This window comes from Cyclopterus lumpus, chromosome 20 (assembly GCF_009769545.1).
Source record: "Cyclopterus lumpus isolate fCycLum1 chromosome 20, fCycLum1.pri, whole genome shotgun sequence".
Lineage (NCBI taxonomy): Eukaryota > Metazoa > Chordata > Actinopteri > Perciformes > Cyclopteridae > Cyclopterus > Cyclopterus lumpus.
Window position 1 is genome coordinate 11,166,942 of NC_046985.1, and position 18,851 is coordinate 11,185,792.

General features: G+C 42.8%; 4 protein-coding genes across 7 annotated transcripts in view; 3 read left to right on the forward strand and 1 right to left on the reverse strand.

The window, feature by feature from the left end:
• The window catches only part of pip4k2aa (phosphatidylinositol-5-phosphate 4-kinase, type II, alpha a), a 26,714-nt gene extending 24,860 nt beyond the window's left edge, over positions 1-1,854 (reverse strand). Inside the window, exon 1 of one of the 2 annotated variants that reach the window (XM_034560674.1) lies at positions 870-1,854. In XM_034560674.1, coding sequence (XP_034416565.1) covers positions 870-1,010 — 141 coding nt within the window. In that variant the 5' untranslated portion in view covers positions 1,011-1,854. The remainder of the gene's footprint in view (positions 1-869) is intronic. The other variant, XM_034560675.1, reaches the window with a different exon arrangement.
• The window catches only part of armc3 (armadillo repeat containing 3), a 16,989-nt gene extending 6,413 nt beyond the window's left edge, over positions 1-10,576 (forward strand). Inside the window, exons 1-17 of one of the 3 annotated variants that reach the window (XM_034560670.1) lie at positions 2,748-3,048; positions 3,205-3,260; positions 3,421-3,538; positions 3,897-4,025; positions 4,278-4,346; positions 4,429-4,604; positions 4,831-5,025; positions 5,302-5,485; positions 5,608-5,760; positions 5,853-5,961; positions 6,541-6,790; positions 7,057-7,193; positions 7,452-7,620; positions 7,836-7,930; positions 9,133-9,300; positions 9,541-9,703; positions 9,945-10,576. In XM_034560670.1, coding sequence (XP_034416561.1) covers positions 3,213-3,260; positions 3,421-3,538; positions 3,897-4,025; positions 4,278-4,346; positions 4,429-4,604; positions 4,831-5,025; positions 5,302-5,485; positions 5,608-5,760; positions 5,853-5,961; positions 6,541-6,790; positions 7,057-7,193; positions 7,452-7,620; positions 7,836-7,930; positions 9,133-9,300; positions 9,541-9,703; positions 9,945-10,151 — 2,370 coding nt within the window. In that variant the 5' untranslated portion in view covers positions 2,748-3,048; positions 3,205-3,212 and the 3' untranslated portion in view covers positions 10,152-10,576. Of the gene's footprint in view, positions 1-2,747; positions 3,049-3,204; positions 3,261-3,420; positions 3,539-3,896; positions 4,026-4,277; positions 4,347-4,428; positions 4,605-4,830; positions 5,026-5,301; positions 5,486-5,607; positions 5,761-5,852; positions 5,962-6,540; positions 6,791-7,056; positions 7,194-7,451; positions 7,621-7,835; positions 7,931-9,132; positions 9,301-9,540; positions 9,704-9,944 lie in introns of those variants that run through there. The other 2 variants (XM_034560671.1, XM_034560669.1) reach the window with 2 other exon arrangements.
• A 280-nt stretch (positions 10,577-10,856) lies between these two features.
• msrb2 (methionine sulfoxide reductase B2) lies at positions 10,857-13,374 on the forward strand. Its single transcript, XM_034560044.1, has 5 exons — positions 10,857-11,156; positions 11,661-11,758; positions 12,017-12,093; positions 12,373-12,520; positions 12,715-13,374. The coding sequence occupies exons 1-5, from the start codon at positions 11,042-11,044 to the stop codon at positions 12,844-12,846; spliced, it is 570 nt and encodes a 189-aa protein (XP_034415935.1). The 5' UTR covers positions 10,857-11,041; the 3' UTR covers positions 12,847-13,374.
• A 1,910-nt stretch (positions 13,375-15,284) lies between these two features.
• On the forward strand, positions 15,285-18,222 carry c8g (complement component 8, gamma polypeptide). The gene is made up of 7 exons (XM_034560045.1): positions 15,285-15,467; positions 16,174-16,313; positions 16,559-16,629; positions 16,719-16,826; positions 16,945-17,049; positions 17,245-17,280; positions 18,147-18,222. The coding sequence occupies exons 1-7, from the start codon at positions 15,285-15,287 to the stop codon at positions 18,164-18,166; spliced, it is 663 nt and encodes a 220-aa protein (XP_034415936.1). The 3' UTR covers positions 18,167-18,222.
• The last annotated feature ends 629 nt before the right edge of the window (positions 18,223-18,851 follow it).

Here is an 18,851-nt window from a genome sequence, read left to right on the forward strand (position 1 = left end):
GAGTAAAGGATGAAGGAGAGGCTATATGTTAATACGATTGCGAGAGTGAAGGACCTGAAAGAACCACATATATACACCTCTGTTGGTTGTCTACATCCCCTTGTGTAATATATGTTAATGTTTGTAAAACATTGGTAAAAAGGTTTAATATTTATGATTTGGTGCCGGAAGTATTTGCATGTCCTCTGCTTGCTCTCTCTATCTCTCTCTCTCTCTCCAACATAGGAGTATTGGGCCAACACAAATATTCAGCAAAGGAAGAGAAAGAGAGCAGAGATAAGCTGTCTTGCATGGGAAGATCTGCTCTTTCACGACACAGACCCCTAGCAGCTTATCCTACATGTGCACAACAGGAAGGCAAAGAGTTCGACACACACACACACACACACACACACACACACACACACACACACACACACACACACACACACACACACACACACACACACACACACACACACACACACACACACACACACACACACACACACACACACACACACACACACACACACACACACACACACACACACACACACACACACACACACACACACACACACACACACACACACACACACACACACACACACACACACACACAGTAGGAGCATTAAGAGCATACATTGCATGCATCGAAATCATGCAGTAAAGTCAATTGTACAAAACTTAAGAGAAAAACATAAATAATGATTTGCTGCATGAGTCCAGGAGCTAGACATATTTACATTGACAACGATGTAGCCGACCTCTGGACAGCTGTCATCTTATATGTGTCAATCGACTACAATGACACAAGGATTCACATAAAAAAGGCCGCGGGATCCATAACTGTGGATCATATGGAGCCATTGGCGGATCTGACTCACCGAATGGTTGACTCCCCACATCAGCACGCTGAGCAGAGGGTCGCTGGCACGGAAGAGCTTCACTTTCTGAGCGACGAAGTGCTTTTTCTTAGTCTTCGTTTTGCTCGCAATAGCTGCGGCAATGCTGCTCGCTGAAGCCATCTTTAAGCAAAGTGGTCGGTGGTTGCAGTCTGTGCGGTAATCTTGACCGTGTCTCCCCTGAAGCTGGCACAGTGGCCACTCGCTCACGACTCAGTAATACCAATACTATTCATTTAGCCAGCTCGCAAATCGAAGTGCCCCCCAAATTATGCTCTTCACGCAAACCTCCCAGACGGTTTGGCTGACGCTACGGCGCTACCTCGACAATGCGACGCGTCGAAGCTAATACTGCTGCTCCCCTTCGCCTGACACTCCGCCGCTTCCCCCAGCCCACATCATTAGTCACCTCTCTTGCTTCCTCGACGAGTCTCGAGGCTCTCCGCAAACCCCAGGGATGATGATGCGAGCTCTCACCGAGCTGGCGTTAGCATAGCCGAATAGCGCGCTAGCTAGCAAGCATCAAACGGTAACGTTAAATTAAGTACAAATTATGAAAACGAAAAAAAGAAGAAGAAGGAAACGCGGATTACTGTGCAGCCTTAAAGCGAATTATTAAAAATGACACGAATGACTAACTGAACGCTCTTAATAACCAGCTAACGCGAGTCCCTCCGACCTTCGTCGGCTACGTAACGTAAAGCCAACCGACTGCACGAAGCCGAGCCGGTCTCCGTAGCCTGTGAGCTAACACTGGATAGCGGCTCAGCCCTCCTTACGTGCTCAGTCCGCAGAGATGACAGCGGAGTATCCTGTCATGTTCGTGCCCCGCCTGAATACAAATATAACGCCGAGGAGCGGCTATCTAGACGTGAATCGACGGGTGATCAGCTCCGCCTGCAGCGCCGAGGTTCATGTGTGCTGCTGTCGACTGACAGCTCGACGGAGGGGAGGTGACAGGCTGCGCGCTGCAGTGTCTGCTGCGCTGATTCGCTGCAAACCCCCTCCCTCGACACGGCCTGTGCTACTTTTATGAATGTTTTTTTTATTTATTTATTACTTTTTAATAGCACACAGCAGTCGTTTTTTTGATTTCAGCATGAATTTGTCATGAATGAATAAAAAGGAAATCCTCTCTTAGTGTGAACATGTCACTCGACGACTATTTCCATGTTCAGGTGTCCATATGACTGAGCATGCGTACGTGCGTGGTCGCGCGCGTGTTTTTGCAGCTCGTATATTAGTAATGCATTAGCAGGTAAAGACATCATCCCCCCCATCCCCCATCCTTGGCTTGCTATCGTTTAGATTAATCTGAGCCGCATTTCAGGGCAGGCAGGGGGGTGATAATGTCGCACAGCACCAGGTAATGTCTGTGGAGGTCATTTGGCTGCCTGGTGCATGCTGTGCTGTTCCCACGGCCATTGCTGTGTCAGTGCCTCAAGACGCCTTTAGTGCGATTATGCTGCACAGGGCTCATTTGTTTTATTCACTCTTCAATAGCACATTTACCTCAATACTATTACAATGACCTGCACAGGACAAGACCGCCACCCTCTCAACACTCACTCACTCACGATAGTTTGTTGTCCCACCCCCTCCCCTTCATTTGCATGGAGGATTAAGACGACCTATTTCGGCAAATTTGTTAGATGATTATCAGTCCACAAACCCAGGCAGATAACTGATATTCTGGGCTTTATTTTGCACTTTTTTTGGTATTGTGTTTTGCAACTTTCTTTTAATATGTAATTCAACATTTGACTGTTCGCTGTACCGCGTGGTTCCAAATCGTGACTAAAAAAATATACGTTGACATCCATAAACAGTGTCCAGTCCTTTACAATAAAGTCAGTAAAATGTTAAATTATTTAACCGTATTCTCCAAACACGGCCATAGCTGACGGGTTCAGAGCGACGTCCTCACTGACCGATGAGTTCAACGTGGCACGGGTTGCCTAGCAACGCGGTGTCAACCTCCATTTTCACTACACAAACGTTTACAAACGTTACCGACTGGTTCAAGTGGACCGCTGTCTTTTTAAGCGTGCATTTTGGTATCGTCCTTTAGCGTGGAGAAGTAGGCGAGTCCTCGTGATCCGCAAGTTATAGTCTGTTTGGTTTGTCCGCGTATTTTGTGAACGCTGCTCACGTGACTGAGGTAAGCTGTCGGGTTAGCTTTGTCCTTTAGCCCGCGTATATCTAGCTATAGGTTAGGTTATATGACAGCAGGTCGTGGGGTGGATTGATTGAGCAGAACGACTTAACCTGTGATTAATAAACGCTGTTTAGACGACCATTGTTGAACTCTCTCTAGGCCACAGAATGGGAACGAAAGGGAAGAAGAAGTGCGAGACTCCATGCAAAGACAAGGTGAGAGTCTAATTCAAGTCCTCTCATCGTCACCCGTTGAAAGACATTAGCCAGCAAACGTGTTTAACGTTAGGCCTGTTTGTTTCGTGTCCATTCCCCCCGGGGGCAGAATATCAATTATAACGCATCTACATCTCTCCCTCACTCCTCACACCCACAGTTTGAGCCACTAACCTTTGAGGCCAAAACTCCAGCAACAATGGTGCTGATGCTGAGCTCCCCAGAGGAGGACATCCTCGTCAAAGCCTGTGAAGCAATCCACATATTTGCAGAAAAAGGTGCAGTAGACGACACTCAGCTTTTTTTTGTGAGCAACTATATGCAGCTGGAAACCACAAAAATGTGCTTGTGTCTGACCACTGTCTTATCTTATTTCCTTTTGATTTCCTATGATATCTACACTATCATCTAATTCATTCTATATATGCTCATAAACCACTTGTATAGTATATCTTTTATGTAGCAAGAGCTGAAATGAAATGATCAACATGTAATACTGTTTTATGTATATTACTATAATGAACACCACCTAGTTTAGCTTCTAATAATCTGTTTATCTTCACTGGCACATAATAAATGCATACTGGTTTGTCACAGTGCTTGATTTCCCTGCTCATGGTCGCCCCCTGTTGTTAGGAGACGAGAAGAGGGTTAGTCTGCTGGGACTGGGGGCACTGGAGCCTCTCTGTCAACTCATCACTCACATCAACAAACTGGTCAGACGCAACGCCTTCGTAGCCTTGGGCACCATGGCCAACAACAACGGTATGTCAGACAACATACCAAATCAATGCGGAAGAGCATTTTGACTTACTGTTCAATTGATTTGATTGGCCGGTTAACTTACAGACCAACTTCCTGACCATATATGTGCGTGTCAGACAATTGAGTGCTTAGAGATTTGTCAACTGGCCCAAATTCACAGTTTTGTTGACTTACAGACTGAGGGACTGATGGGGTTTTCTCACTGAATAAGTTATTCAGTTATTAACTTTGTTTCATATTTTTTATTAAAAGATGATGTAAGGATTGCTCTGAAAAAAATGGATGTCATTCCATCAATTATTGACAAACTGTCACTTGAAGGTGAGTCATTTGGATCTCAATATAGACTCAGAAATAGATATAACAATACAAGGAAACAATGCAATTTTCTCTTCTATTCAAGAAGATCTAGTTGTCCATGAGTTTGCGACACTGTGCCTGGCCTCTCTGTCCATGGATTTCATCTGTAAGGCGCAGATCTTTGACAACAAGGGCCTGCCACCTCTAATCCAGCTCCTATCCAGTCCAGATCCTGATGTCAAGAAGAACTCACTAGAGACCATCTTTAACCTGGTTCAGGTGACTGAAAGTCATCAGCCTAGAGGAGGTTACAAAGCTATGTGGTTATAAGGTTGATCATTTTAGACAAATAGAAGTTACATTTATCAGTATCTCAAAAGCCACGAAAGCATCTCTGTGTGTTTTGTAAAATATAGTTTTGGGATGGGTGAAATTCAAATGGTTTCATAGTTCTTTTTACTTTTTAAAACATTTTTGTATCCTGTGTTGTAATGTATGCATGAAGGACTACGAAATTCGTCTGGCAGTACATAAGTTGGGAGGGATTCCTCCACTTCTGGATCTCTTGAAGTCGGACTTCCCTGTCATTCAGCATTTGGCTTTAAAGACACTGCAGAATGTCAGCCTTGATAAAGATACATGCAACACCTTGATGGAAAAGCAAGGATTTGAGAAGCTCATGGATATCCTCAGTAACACGGTAGGTGTGTGTCTGTGTGCGTCACAGAGAGTAGAGAGAACACATTCTTGTTTGGTAAGATGTCTTTATCCTGACTTTTAGTCCTATGTAGTAAAAACGAGGAGACACAAAATGGACAGACACAACTGTCTATGGAGGCAGTGTATGTTTGCACCATTAGCTTGAAATGGTTCCCTTTGAATGAACACTTCTTAAATCCCAATGCTTTTTCTATCCCATTCACGGCCTGTGTCCTCTACATCCTCGGTCTCCTTTCTATCTTTTTATTTCTTACAGGAATTCAGAGACCTTCATGCTGAAGCCTTACAGGTAGTTGCTAACTGTGTGAGAGACAGTGAGAGTTTACAGCTGATCCACAAGGTTGGAGGATTGACGAGGCTGATGGAGTTTGTTCTCACCCCAAATATGCCGGAGATCCAGTGCAACGCTGTTAAATGCATCACCAGGGTGGCTCAGAGCTGTAAGCACAGAAGGAGATAAGAGATCATATTTGATTTTTCTTTACTTTCCAGTCATAAGGGTATAACGGTTATTCTGTGTGTTGTTCTGGTTTTGTTTCATTGTGTGTGCATACACGCGCAGCTGAGAATCGCAAACTGCTCCATCAGCAGAATGTGGAGACGGTTCTTGTAGAACTTCTGTCTGTGGCGGACATCAGCGGGAAAACAGCTGCCTGCCAGGCTGTGTCCGCCATGAGCTTCCACCAAGACAGCAAAGACCGCTTCAGAGACCTGGGTACATACGTGCACATTCACACAAGCGCCTTAACGCCCACACACTCACCACGATGAAGTGTGAGTGAGATGTTGGATTTATGTGCGTTTCAGGTGGTATCTTTGCAGTTGTTCAGTTGCTGAGCAATGACAGTGTGGTGCTTAGAGAGGAAGCAACCCAGGCCCTCTCTAACCTCACACATAGCAACCGGCTCAACGCTTTGTGAGTGACAGACAACATTACATAATGCAAATAGTTACTTCCTCAAAAAGGACCTGGACAATTAACTGTTTCAAGGTCTTTTAAGTGTCTATGCCTCACAGTATGAATGATATGTGCAACTTGCTGCCAAATATGTAAAACATTAAGTGATGAGTTTGCATTTTCTAAAGTTCAGCAGTGTGCCTTCCTCTCTGCTATTTCACAAATGATTTAATGCGTCATCTTTCTTATAGTTCTTACTCACCGAATATCTCTACCATCTTCTCTCCCTTTCTCCATTTTAGCTCCCACCTTTTTATTCTCCTGACAAATCATCCCGATACCCTTTGTCTCTCACTGACATCATATTTCAGTAATACCGTCTCCTTCAGTTCAGACATTTAACTCCACCTCCATGCATCATTCCCTCACTGCCGTACTCCTAATGTTTGATTTCCATGAAACTCCACTTATTTGTGCAAATCACACAAATTACACACACATTATCAACATTCTAAGTTGTATGCTTTGTGACTGCATAAAGTCTGCGCTGCAGGTTTGCAGTAAATCTCCCATCCATTTCTGGTATGGTATCTGCAGTGCAGTGTACGAGGCAGAAGGCCATGAGATCCTTGTCCAGCAGCTGTATGGAAGCCGTGCCTTGACGGTGGCCAATTCGGCTGCCACACTTTGCAACATGGCCGCACACGTGGTCATCCGCTGCAGTATCTTATCACATGGAGCCATACCAGCTCTGGTGGAGCCCTTGAAGTCCACAGATACACAGGTCCTGGTGAACTCCACACTGTGCCTGGCAGTATTGGCTTGTGAAGCAGAAGCTAGGGCAGAGGTTGGTGTTTGTGTAATGACAGTTTAGCCTCCTGCCTTGGTTTCATATTTGCAAATGACAATGACATTTCGAGATGTTTTGCATAAAGGAAATATCAGTTAACGGTACTGATACTGGTTTTACTGTTACTGTTTTTATCCTTAACCTATAGCACAATGTATAAAACAGAAAAACAATGTTCTTTATAAACAATTGTTTGTCATAAATTGTCTAGGAATAGTTTATATGCTTTCCTTGACCACCTAAAATGCACTCCTTGTACATAGCTACAAAGTGCAGGAGGCCTTCACCCACTGGTCAATTTGCTGCACACCTATCAAAAGGAGGTGTTGCGCAGTGCATGCATGGCTATCAATGTCTGTGCCACTGATGTGCCCACCGCTTTGGAGATGTGCAAATTTGGGTAAGACACTGAGATGACGGATAACCATTACATCAAACATGACTGATGTCAAGTTACAGCACAGTAAAGACGGAGCAGTTTGAAGCCAATTTAGAGTTGTCTCTTAAATAGCCAGTAGATGGCAGTATAAGACAGTTTTCTGTATCGCTCATAGAAAGTACTGGTCATTTTGTTTAAATATGTGTGCGTGTGTTTGTGTTCATTTTTATATTCATCATCAATCATCAATGTCTGAATATATGTTTGTGTGTGTCTCAGTGCCTTGGAAATACTTCAACAAATAAACCAATCAGTGAATCGAAGAAGCCGTATCAGTAAGCTGGCCATGAGCAGCCTGCTCAACTCCAATGTGTCTGTCAAATACAGCCTGACAGGTCATTTGGCCTACACTGATGTTATTAGTGATGGCTTCTATGACGCCGGGAAGGTATGTATGTATGTGTGTGTGTATGTATGTGTGTGTGTGTGTGTGTGTGTGTGTGTGTGTCTATACTATTGAAATGAATTTGAAACAAGGATCACTTAAAGGAATCTGAGCCAAAATCAAATAAATGCCTATTGTCAAATCTCAAAAAACCTACTGTAAAGGATAGTCTGACATGTCTTGCACACCACATCTATCTTTCTATCTCCCTCTGTTAGGTCCCTGCCAGTCAGAAGATTCTGACTTTAAAGGAACTGTCCACGCAGCCTTTCAACGCGGAACAGCCTATCATTTTTATCAATACTGCAACAGAGTAGGTTTTCTAGATTTTCTTTCATTCATTCATTAAGTCTTGAAAAAATACAACTAAACATTGTTGTTTAGTTCTTTTTAAAAACTTTTGGCCATCAGAGGTTTTTGGAAATATATCCAGGAACTCCCACAACTATGACAGCTAACTGGGCCTATTGCACAACAAGTACTACAGAGTGGGAAAATAACCAGAACAACCACGCAGATGCTGGTAGAGCATTGGCGGAGACTTGGCAAGATTCCTAAACTACCAGCCACACCAAGTAGTCGGTACATTTTATTCTGGCTGTGACATTACTATCCCCCTCCCCTTGTCTGCTCCAATCCAGTGGTCCACTTTCCCCCCCTCTCTCCATTGCCTTCAGTGTGCGCCTGTTAGTGTGGCCTCTCAGGGTAAACAACCCCATTTTTTAAAGATGGCAACGCACTCACAGTAAATGAGCCTTTGTGTTTAGACTAATGGACTTACACACACAATCATGCAAATGCTTGCACAGCCAGGAGGATGCCTGAACATAATACACATGCACGACTGAGACACACACACACACACACACACAATAACAAAATACAGGCTGTACATGTGCGTGCGGCAAAGGGAGCAGTTCCCCCTCAGAGTACCTCTGGTCCACCCCATTACCACCATGTCCCCCCTTCAGCATACTTACAACATCTCAGGAATTCTTAAGCAGTGCGTTATGTAATCCGTCCATGGTCTCATCCATGGCCATGTATGACCCAAGTTTAACTTTGAAACTTGATAAAGCAACACAAATTATTTGAAGATGTGTTGTATTTTCCCCCTCTATCTCCTGGTCTAACACGGTGCATTGTATAACTTAATAATAATGACTCTGACCAAGTTTGTTTCTGTGATATCTCAAGAACATGAGAATGTGGACTCGTAAGACATGATGAAGAAGTAAGAAGTGTTGCAGTCATACAATTAAAATAGTTTTGGCCATGATTTTAAAATAGCAGAGGAATAAGTTTGTGTGAAGTCTGTGCAGAAATGAAAGACAGCAACATATTGTTGTTACTTATGCAAGTTATGTATGTGGGCTAATATGGCTTTTCTACATGTGTTGAGAATATATATATACATAATTCATGAACAAATTGAAAACACAGAAGATACTATTGCTTTGTATGGTGAAATACACCGATTTAGAATGTTTTTTAATTAACTGTCTGTCAATACAGGAAGAAGACAGAGGATGACAAACAGAAAGATGAGGCCCAGCCTGAGTCTGCTACAGAGAAACCATGGAAGATGATGGAGGACGTCTCTTTGCAGCTTTTAGTTAAAAGGTCCAAAGAATCCATTATGCTACTAAGGGATGAACGAGAGAAGTGTGCTGCCTTGGCCAGGTAACGGATTAATGCAACACATAACCAACATGCAGAGAATAATTTCCTAATTATCTGATTGACCACCAATTTATGAACCATGGGAAACAAATTAAAAACATACATAAACCAACTCATAAAGTGTTAGTAACGGTTCACAAAAAAAGTGGCTTCAACAGCTTTTTAAAACCACCGTGAGAATGCAAAACAAGGGGTAATACATTGGGTAATGGGTTTAGTGTGCATGGTTTTGGATTCCAGGCTGGTGAATGAAGCCATGGGCGGAGCTGTGGAGATGGAAAAGTTGCACGAATTCTCATGGATGATGCACCACGCCAACCTCAAGTTTCAGCTTCAGTCTAATGTTGTTCCCATCGGCTTGATCAACAAGGGAATCTACTGCCATAGGGCACTTCTCTTCAAGGTACCACTGAAATAGCTACCACACAGCAGTATCAGCTCCCCCTCTGTTGCAATCCCTTCATTTGCAGACTTTACATTTCACCCACATCTTTTTACTATTAGAATAGTTCCTATTTCAAAGCTCTTCTCTAAGTTCTTCCCATCCTTCACTCAAAGTACCGCAATTATAACCCTCTCCATTCCATATCTCTTGTTTCCAACTCCTAATATGCCAGCTGTCTCCTCTCTCTTTGGCTTTTCAGTGTGTGGCTGATTGCATCGGGATGAGCTGCACACTTGAAAGGGGTGAGTACAACCGGGCTTGGAACGAGGTACTCGTCTTCGATAGGAATCCCTCCAGGAATGAGCGCTTTTCACGGCCCTGCCGCTACATAGTAGACCTCATGCACCAGCCTGGGAGCCTGCTGGCAGCCAGAACCGCCGCTGCTGAGCAATACCAGACCATATAGATTTTGGACTTTAGGAAGATTAGCCGGTGCAACTGCATCAGATAATGGGGATCAGTTTAAATAAAGCAAATATAGACCAACACTGCAGTGTAGAAACACTGGAGTACATAATGCTGTGACCAGACCTTTGACTGAGACGCATTATCGATATTGGCTTTTATATATATATTTGTATTTGAGTATCATTCAAATTGTTTGTGGATTGCTTTAGTATAAACTTATCTTCCTCTCAATAAAACGCACTGGTTTGACCTGGATCTTTGCCACAGAGGGTTTTAAATGTTGTAACTGCAGATAAAAGGGGGTCAGAATTAGTTAAACTCTGTTTGTGGCTCAGATAATTCAAAGGAAAATATATTTTGTTGTCAGGAGACATTGTGCCTGCAAGGATTACTCACCTCTGAATAAAGTTCCGTTTGAATATGTGTCTGCTTTTTTCCTTTTTCGAGAATTACCATTATACATTTTGCTCACTGCTCAATACTATACTAGATACAGGTTGTGTTTAAAAATATTCAAAAAAACTACTTCTTATGGTAAATGTAATGTGGTTCAACGCCTCTTGAGGCACATTTGTGATTTGTACTATTGGGCTATATAAATAGAATTGACTTGACCACTCAACCACATCGTTTCTCCCCCGCAAACATGTTTTCAAGCCCTAAAGCTGCAACACAGTTCCGTCGCCCTTTGCTCGAAAGCCACTTCAACCTCCAAAGAGGTGTGATTTCTGACCGGGTCACCCGGCTAGCGTGTGTCAGCCGGGGGGAGAACCTGCGTGAACACGAACGATCCCGACGCAGCGAGCGCAGCTGGCTCCAGCTGACGTCAGCACGTGACGTGCGACGGTCACGGCAGCAGCAGCAGCAGCAGCAGCAGCAGCAGCAGACATGTATCGGTTGGTCGCCCGTCTCTTCGGAGTGGTTTCTCGGCACGCGACGCCCAGGTCCGCGGTGTTACCGAGGAGGATCCCGGGATTCGTTCGTGCAGTATCCACATCTCTAGGTACCGGGGGCGTTTGGGTTCTTTACTATCCCATCGACTTGTTTCAGGCTGCAAACTCCCGCAGGTGCACCATGCTGCAGGGCTCTCACGAAGCACCGAGAGGTTGCTTGTGCAAAAAGTACTGTGGTGAACGAGAGGAGTGGGTTTGCAGGGGTTAACAGTATTTCTGGCATTGGGGGGGGGGGATTTTTTTTCTTCCACTATTTCTACTCATTTTGATTTATTTTAGGAGTGAAATGTATATTCCAAGTCATGTGAACACAACATTGTTCTCAGTTTGCCATAGTGTTCAAGTTTATGTGGTATAATGTTGTGGATTCTATTTGGAAAAGGGTCAGGAAGTCGTGCCAATGGGGTTAAAACTGTTTTACGGTTGATTTGCTGTCAAAAGCAATGCATTTATTTATGTATACTTGGGATATATTCGATTGACCAGGATGTTCTTTTACTATTTTCAATATGCACTTCAAAACTCCACTGTGACTTCTCCTCTGCTCCCTGCAGGCCTGCAGTCTCTCACCCGTTATAACGAGACTACAGACTGGCAGAAGAAACTGACCCCAGAACAGTATGTAGTCACCAGAGAGAGAGAGACCGAGGTGGTGAGTACTACTGAAAGCACACCAGTACACCGATTTGTGTCAAACCAACATTCTCTATCTGTAAACATACATTTTCTGATGTACATAATCAGCACAGTTCCAGGTGGACTTTGCTCTTCACTGTATTGTTGGTCTGTGTCAGGTTCAACCCGCCCACTGTGCTTACAAAGGCATTATCATCAAACACCTTTAAAAAGACAAAGCAAACAACATGTAACTGTTATTTATATGTGTGTGTGTGTGTGTGTGTGTGTTCAGCCTTTTAGTGGGATCTATCTTAACCATTCTGAAGTTGGGATGTACCACTGTGTCTGCTGTGAGGCTCCACTTTACAGGTAACCGTTTAGAGTTAATCTGTGGAAATGTCTCCAACACATTTCTATTCATGACATATTGGTATTCCTGTTTTTTATTAGTCTATTCAACGTCAGGATTGCTACTTAATTTCATTCTACTTTGTGCAATGACACTACAGGAATTGTATTCAATACTGTTACTTTTTAAAATATTCTGACAGCCATGAGATAATTGTCGTGTTGATGCTGAGTGTAGTGCTGATATAGAAATGTGAATGCAGATGTTCAACAAGGAAATGTTCCTTCCTGTCTTAAAAGTTCAGAGGCAAAGTATGACTCGGGGACAGGCTGGCCTGCATTCAAAGAGGCTCATGGGACATGGGAGAGGGATGAAAGCCACGCCTCCATCATTCGTCGCCCTGACAACAGCCTGGGCAGTGCTGGGACAGAGATTATTTGTAAAAATGTGAGATTTATTTTCTTGGCTATGAAGCCAAAGTTCAGATATATATATATATATTTAAATATAGCAGTATAGTTAGAATTGTTTAATATGTATCTCATTAATACTTTGCATTCAGTCTATTTTTTTCCCAATACAATACTTATATTTGTATTTTTGGTTAGTGTCTGATTTTGATGTGTTTGTGTCTGTTGCAGTGTGATTCCCACCTGGGTCACGTGTTCGATGATGGACCCGACCCGACCGGTCAGCGGTTCTGTATCAACAGCGTGGCCCTCACGTTCAAACCCAGAGAAAATATCACACCTGACAAAGATGAGCAGGAGTGACTGGTCATGAAAACACAATTGGGTTTATTTCCAACAAGTCCCTTTAGGAGGCTAAATGAAGGACCACCTAAATGACATTCCATGGTTTTGACCTAAGCATGTTTGCAAGTGAGAAGCTTTCTGTTGGAAAAGGTGTGTTATTCATTTAATCTCAAACATCCTGGTGTAAAGAATTAAGCTCAGTTTCTTGTTAGGAATAGTGGATTAACAGTACGCACCGGAGGGAAATCTACATAAAGAACATACTTTACATTATTCACACAAACTCAAACTGTAGACCATCAGCTCCTTCAATTGAAATACTTACCCACATTTATTTTTATTGTTCAAGTTTTGTTGAGTTGGTCATTTCGATTTAAAACTGAATTTATGAATGTCTTCATGTCAAAATCAGAAACGGTGTATGTTAGCAAATACATCAAATTGGACTTGGTCATGGGTGCATAACAATGAACAGCGCAATAGTATAAAAACAAGAATGTCAATTTACAATAAAGTATGGTAAACAAATATATAAGAAAGCGTTACCATATTTATGTTATTAGCTGTCTGTTAAAGTGTAAAGTTGTGACAAATATTGTCCTGGATATTAATAAGAGTAGAGTCGGTGGGTCCCAGGCCTGAGGATGAGGCCGACTGCAGTCGGGAAGAAACTGTTTTTGTGGCGTATAGTTTTGGTCCTGATTTATTGTCCAGGGTGGGAGGGGTCGTCCACAATCTCATCTGCTTGCCTCAGGGTCCTGGGTAATGCCCCGAAAGCTGATGAACTAAACCGTGTTGACTGGAAAGTCACATGGTGCGATAAGGGCGGGTGGGGCTGCTCTTGGGCCTCTTGGACCTTTTTGACCTCTGGGCTCTGTAGGCGAGCTGCAGAGAGTCCAGTGAGGACTTTGAGTTGGGACATGAAAAAGTGCTCAAAAGACTTCATAAACATGGAGGTCAGGGCGACGCGTCTGATGTTGTGTCTCTTGTTTATTTTGCGGACGGGGAAGGCTGGAGGTAAGCAGGCTGGTACGTGGCAGCTGATCAGCACAGTGCTTTATGGTGGCTTTATGCTGGCTGCTTAGCAGAGGTTGTGTCTTTATAAAAAGCAAGTTAACGTCCCGCTCCTGAATAGAAAGAGTCGCGACAGTCCCATTGTCTTTCAAAGTGACAGGAAAACATTCAGGTCGTTTGCCGGTTGAAATCATTCACAGCTCTTTGTGATTTGGTCTGAGACTTCTCCAGACAGAAGCAGTCGTGAGTTTTGGAGTACTGTTGTCTAGCATCTCTCACCGCCTTGCTTAACCTGTATTTGGACTCTTTAAACCTGTCCTTGTCCCCACTCCTAAATGCCTCTTCCTTTTGCATTCTTCAATGTGAATCGGGGTTTGTCGTCATTTCTGATGACCCATTAGCTGTCTTCACAGAAGCTAACGCATGACCTAACAGCCCCTGTGTACACATCAAGACTGTTGGTAGCATTCCAGAAAACCTCCAAATCTGCACAGTCCAAGCACGCCGAAAGATCCTCCACAGCCTCACTGGTCCACGGCTTTAATCCCAGTGAGGCACAGTGTGATAGGCTGTGCTGCAACAGTGACCTAAAAGTGTTCCCCTCTCTGGTAGAGCATTTAAGAAACTGTATGTGTTGGGGGAGTTCATGGCTGAGATGACCTTTTTGTAAAAGTCAATAACTAAAGAGTCCGTGTTGTTCCGCTCTCCACACAGTCGGCCAGCATGAGCTTTGCCTCCTGCGCGTTGGCCTGCGGTGGAATGTAAACAGCGACCAGCAGGACTGAAGTGAACTCGAAGGGGGAGTAGGAGGGTTGTTTCGGTTGATGGAAAAAGGTTTCCAAATCAGGAGAACGGTGCCACAGAATGACTGCCACATCGTTACTCCCGCCCCTGTTGGTATAAAAAAACCCGGATTACTCCACCTTTTCGATTTGCCAGAGGGCTTCGGGTCACGATCCTCTCTGAACAGATGGAAGCCAAACGGCTCGGGCACAGAGTCCGTTATCCTTCCACATAAATTGTTTTGTATGAATAAGGAATCATGTATACTTGAATAGTAAATTGTCAATACATGCACATTTTGTTTGTTCTCTGAATATAGGGTTATGCTGTAGAGGTCATTAGATTTTAAAGTCAGTATTTAATAATGTATTGCTGCTGCCCACAGATGAACACGCTGTAGTATGACCTCATCTCTGCAAGTAAACCAAGTTAATATTTGACTAAACAGAACATCCTCTATTTCACGTTATTTGTCCCCCACTTTGTCTGTTTATGCATTTCTTCGGTGTCTTTTTTTGAGGTTGAGTAAAGCCGATTAGGAATAGTTGACTGCAGACAGAGACAGGCGGGACAGAAATACCAATACAAAAAGACAAAGTTAGAATACGGGAACCTGAGAAAGAGGACTGCTTCTTGTGTGTATCATTGTTAGTGCTGGGATGGCTGGAGTCTGGCGTTGTGTGTTGCCAGTGGTGGTGCTGATGTGTGTGTGTCTGTGGGGTTCTACTGAGGCCGTAGGGGGGGCTAAGAGTCGACCGCGACCCCAAAGACCACCTCCCAGGAAGCCGAATGTCGACCCGATTGACTTGACCCCACCTGCACAGAACATAGACATACAACAGGTAAAAAAAAAAAACTAGAGGAAGAGGTGGAGTATATATACTATTGTATGTATTATTATTTTGTGTGTGTTAAGTGCTGTTTTCATCGCTGGCAAGAAGTCACCATTTATAACTTCCATTCTAATTTTAATCTTGACAAGGCTGGACAAAGATTCCTGAAAAAGCTGTATTGAAAGATGAATGTCTTATTTTGAGAAATGTATATACAAATGACTGCTTCCTGGTAGTGGAGTGCAGCGGCAGCCTGATAGCAAACAGTGACTTCTGACCTTTGCACACTGACAGTGTGGTTCTGTTTATCATTTGCTTGTAACGTCATGTGCCAATAACACAAACAAAACGTTTTTGCAGAATAGTGAAACTTAAAAACTATCATTGCTTTGAGGCAAACTGTTGCTGTCATGGTGACCATGCTTGTGTAATTGTGTCAATATTGTGTTTTAGGCAATAGTGGGGATTTTTAGTGAGAAAACAAAAGATAATAAAAATGGTATATTTGTATTTGAAGCAGATGTATTCTTTAGTAGAGAAAATTATTGTCACCCTAAATATTCAATTTGACTTGTGCATCTGGTAAAATAGGGCAACTCCTGGCTAGACGGGGTTTATAGGATGATGAAAAAAATACTTGCAAATATTGTGTCCAAGGCTGAACATGTTGGTTTTCCCTGTGTCTCTGTTCTGATCCTGTATGTATGTGTTGCAGATGACAGGAACATGGTACCTGCTGAACACGGCCTCCAAATGCTCCTACCTGATAAATCATGGGATGAAGGTGGAGCCCACCGTGGTGACCCTCACGCTTTCCCCTGAACAAACACTATCTGTTAGCACCAAAACACGACGGTCAGCACGGGCATGCATGTACATGCTGTGCATGTAGCTCACTTAGATTATGAACTGTGTGGTTTGACTATACAAATGTATTTGGTGTTGTCTTCAACAAGCCAATGCTACTTAAGAAGAGGATAATGTTTTAGATGAAATGATAGCATTCTATGAGGGGTCTCAAAGGTTGTGAACCCTAATGCCTGTTTTTGCCTGACATGTTTCCATCAAATGTCTCACCTGACACACTATTCTCTCCTCAGTAATCACCAGTGTTGGGAAATAGTACAGGTCTACAATTTAACACCAACCCCAGGCAAGCTAAAACTTAAAGGTTAGTGTATCCTTAATTGAGCCTTCTTGGTCAACTATAGCCCTGCAGCCTTTCTTTAGCATACCGTGCTCTCTGTTTATTTCCACTAGGAGCTCGTCCGGAGCTGGACACTGAGATAGTGATTGGAGAGATGGTCTACAACTCCTATGCGATCATGTACTACCAGAAACGGGGCCAGATCACCATGAAGCTCTATGGTGGGCTCCTCAGCCACGTGGCCTTGGTTTGGTATTTCAGATCGAAAAGCCATGTGGTAGACCTTATTCTGCTCTAAATTGAGGCTTTGTGGTGTTTGTTCTTGTGTTCTGTATGCAGGTCGGTCTGTAGACAATCTGTCCGAGTCTATGTTGACCAAGTTTGAGCAGCTTGCTGAAAAACAGGGTTTGGGTCTGGCATACCTCTTCCCCTTCCCCACCTACAGTACGTTCCTGTCACCCTGAACTACAATTAAATACACTATACGGACAAATGCAATATTTTATGTAAAAGAGTCAAATCTAGCTTGAAGAGATCTCCATTGCATTAATGACTGATATAAAGGATTAGGATGTCGTAACACACCTGCCTACTCATATATAATAATAAATAATTTCCGTTTTCTTTCTTTTCTTCTAGGTCACTGTGGTGATGTGGACCAGAACCATGTAATCAGTAAGTTTAATGTGTAATAAAATAGCATGACCATAACTCTTTGATATAATGAAAAAGTGTGATAATTATAAGACTAATACAAATGGACAGAGGGGACTGTAGCATCAAATGGTTTCCACTTCTTAGCTGTCAATGTAGTTTTCAGTTTTTAATGAATAGTAAATGGAGTATTTTCACAGGTCACTGCAGTTTATTCAGAATTGTGTGCATGCTCTGGAGCCCCACAGACTTCATGCATTTCAACCTATTCAGTGTAACTGGTGATTTAATGGTTTAGTGCGTGATTACATGTCAATCATAAGTTCACCTCTACAGCTTCGCTTCTGCTGTCTGCTGGTGCTGAATGACAAAATATGTATTCTCCTGCTGTTTCTCTGTAATATGTGTGGAATTTTCTGTAATTAGTTTTATGGTAAGACGAGGTGTCTAAACTGTATACATAGTTATGCAGCAATCGCAATGAGAGAGATTACGGTGCAGCAATTGCATCTAAATTAAGTGGTTTGATTATGATGGGTTAATGGAATTGATAAGAAATATTGTGAATGGACCACCTATTAGATTGCTTAAATGTATTGCTTTTTTAATAATAATAATAATGCTCTTCATTCAAGAATCTCAGAGTGCCATGTTGTAAAAGCTATTTGGAGATAAATGATCAAATTTAGTTTTGAGGATTATGATTGAGGCTGAGGAATTCATTAAAATCTCTGCAAGACTTTTTTTATTTTGCAAAAGCACAGCTAACACTCCCAAACACTTTCAGTTATTTAAACTTTGTCAACATGTTATTCAATCCCCGGTCCCTGATTAAAACAGCAGCACAGCTTCTCTGTAATTGAACCTTGTCACTCTTTGCTCTACAGACTGTGTGCCCACATGCTGAGGAGTCAGTGCTGACAGATCCAGGCCTGGAGGGTTCCAAAGTTCACAAGCAAAAAGCTCAGCAAAAAACTTTTTTTTAAATAAAAGACTGCAACAGAGTCTTAATATTGTAAAACCTGAAATGTTACCAGTTACAGCTGAATAAAACCAAATGGAGCATAATCAAGTTTTTGTCAAACGTTTTCAGTTTAAAAAGAAAAACACAATGAGCCAAATCTGATCTGGCACCAGCTGCCAGAGCAGAGATGTGGAGGGTTGAGAGAGTTTGGTTACAAAACTAAATTACCAAACGGGCCTCCTAGCTCCACCCAGTACCTTTTGTGTATGTGTGTTACATAACCAGCTGATTGCAGGTCTGCGCTTATCTTCTGTGCTTGTCTTTGCAAAACGGGGCTCTGATGAGTCCACCAATACATTTTTGCAAATGGAGAATTCAAAGCCAGCCCATGAACAGTGATGGATTTAGGAGGCAAGATTTGTCACATAAAACAGAGGTTTATGCAACATTTCATGTCAAACAAGACAATCTTCTCACTCTGATGTTACTAAACTTAAACATGCAAAGAACAATTACATCACCATCATTAATATGGCTTTTTTATGATCAGTTTACATTGTGAAGTTCTTACATATTACTGCCTCAACGCAGGTGTCGATGCAATTTGCTGCAAAATAATTCATTTTGT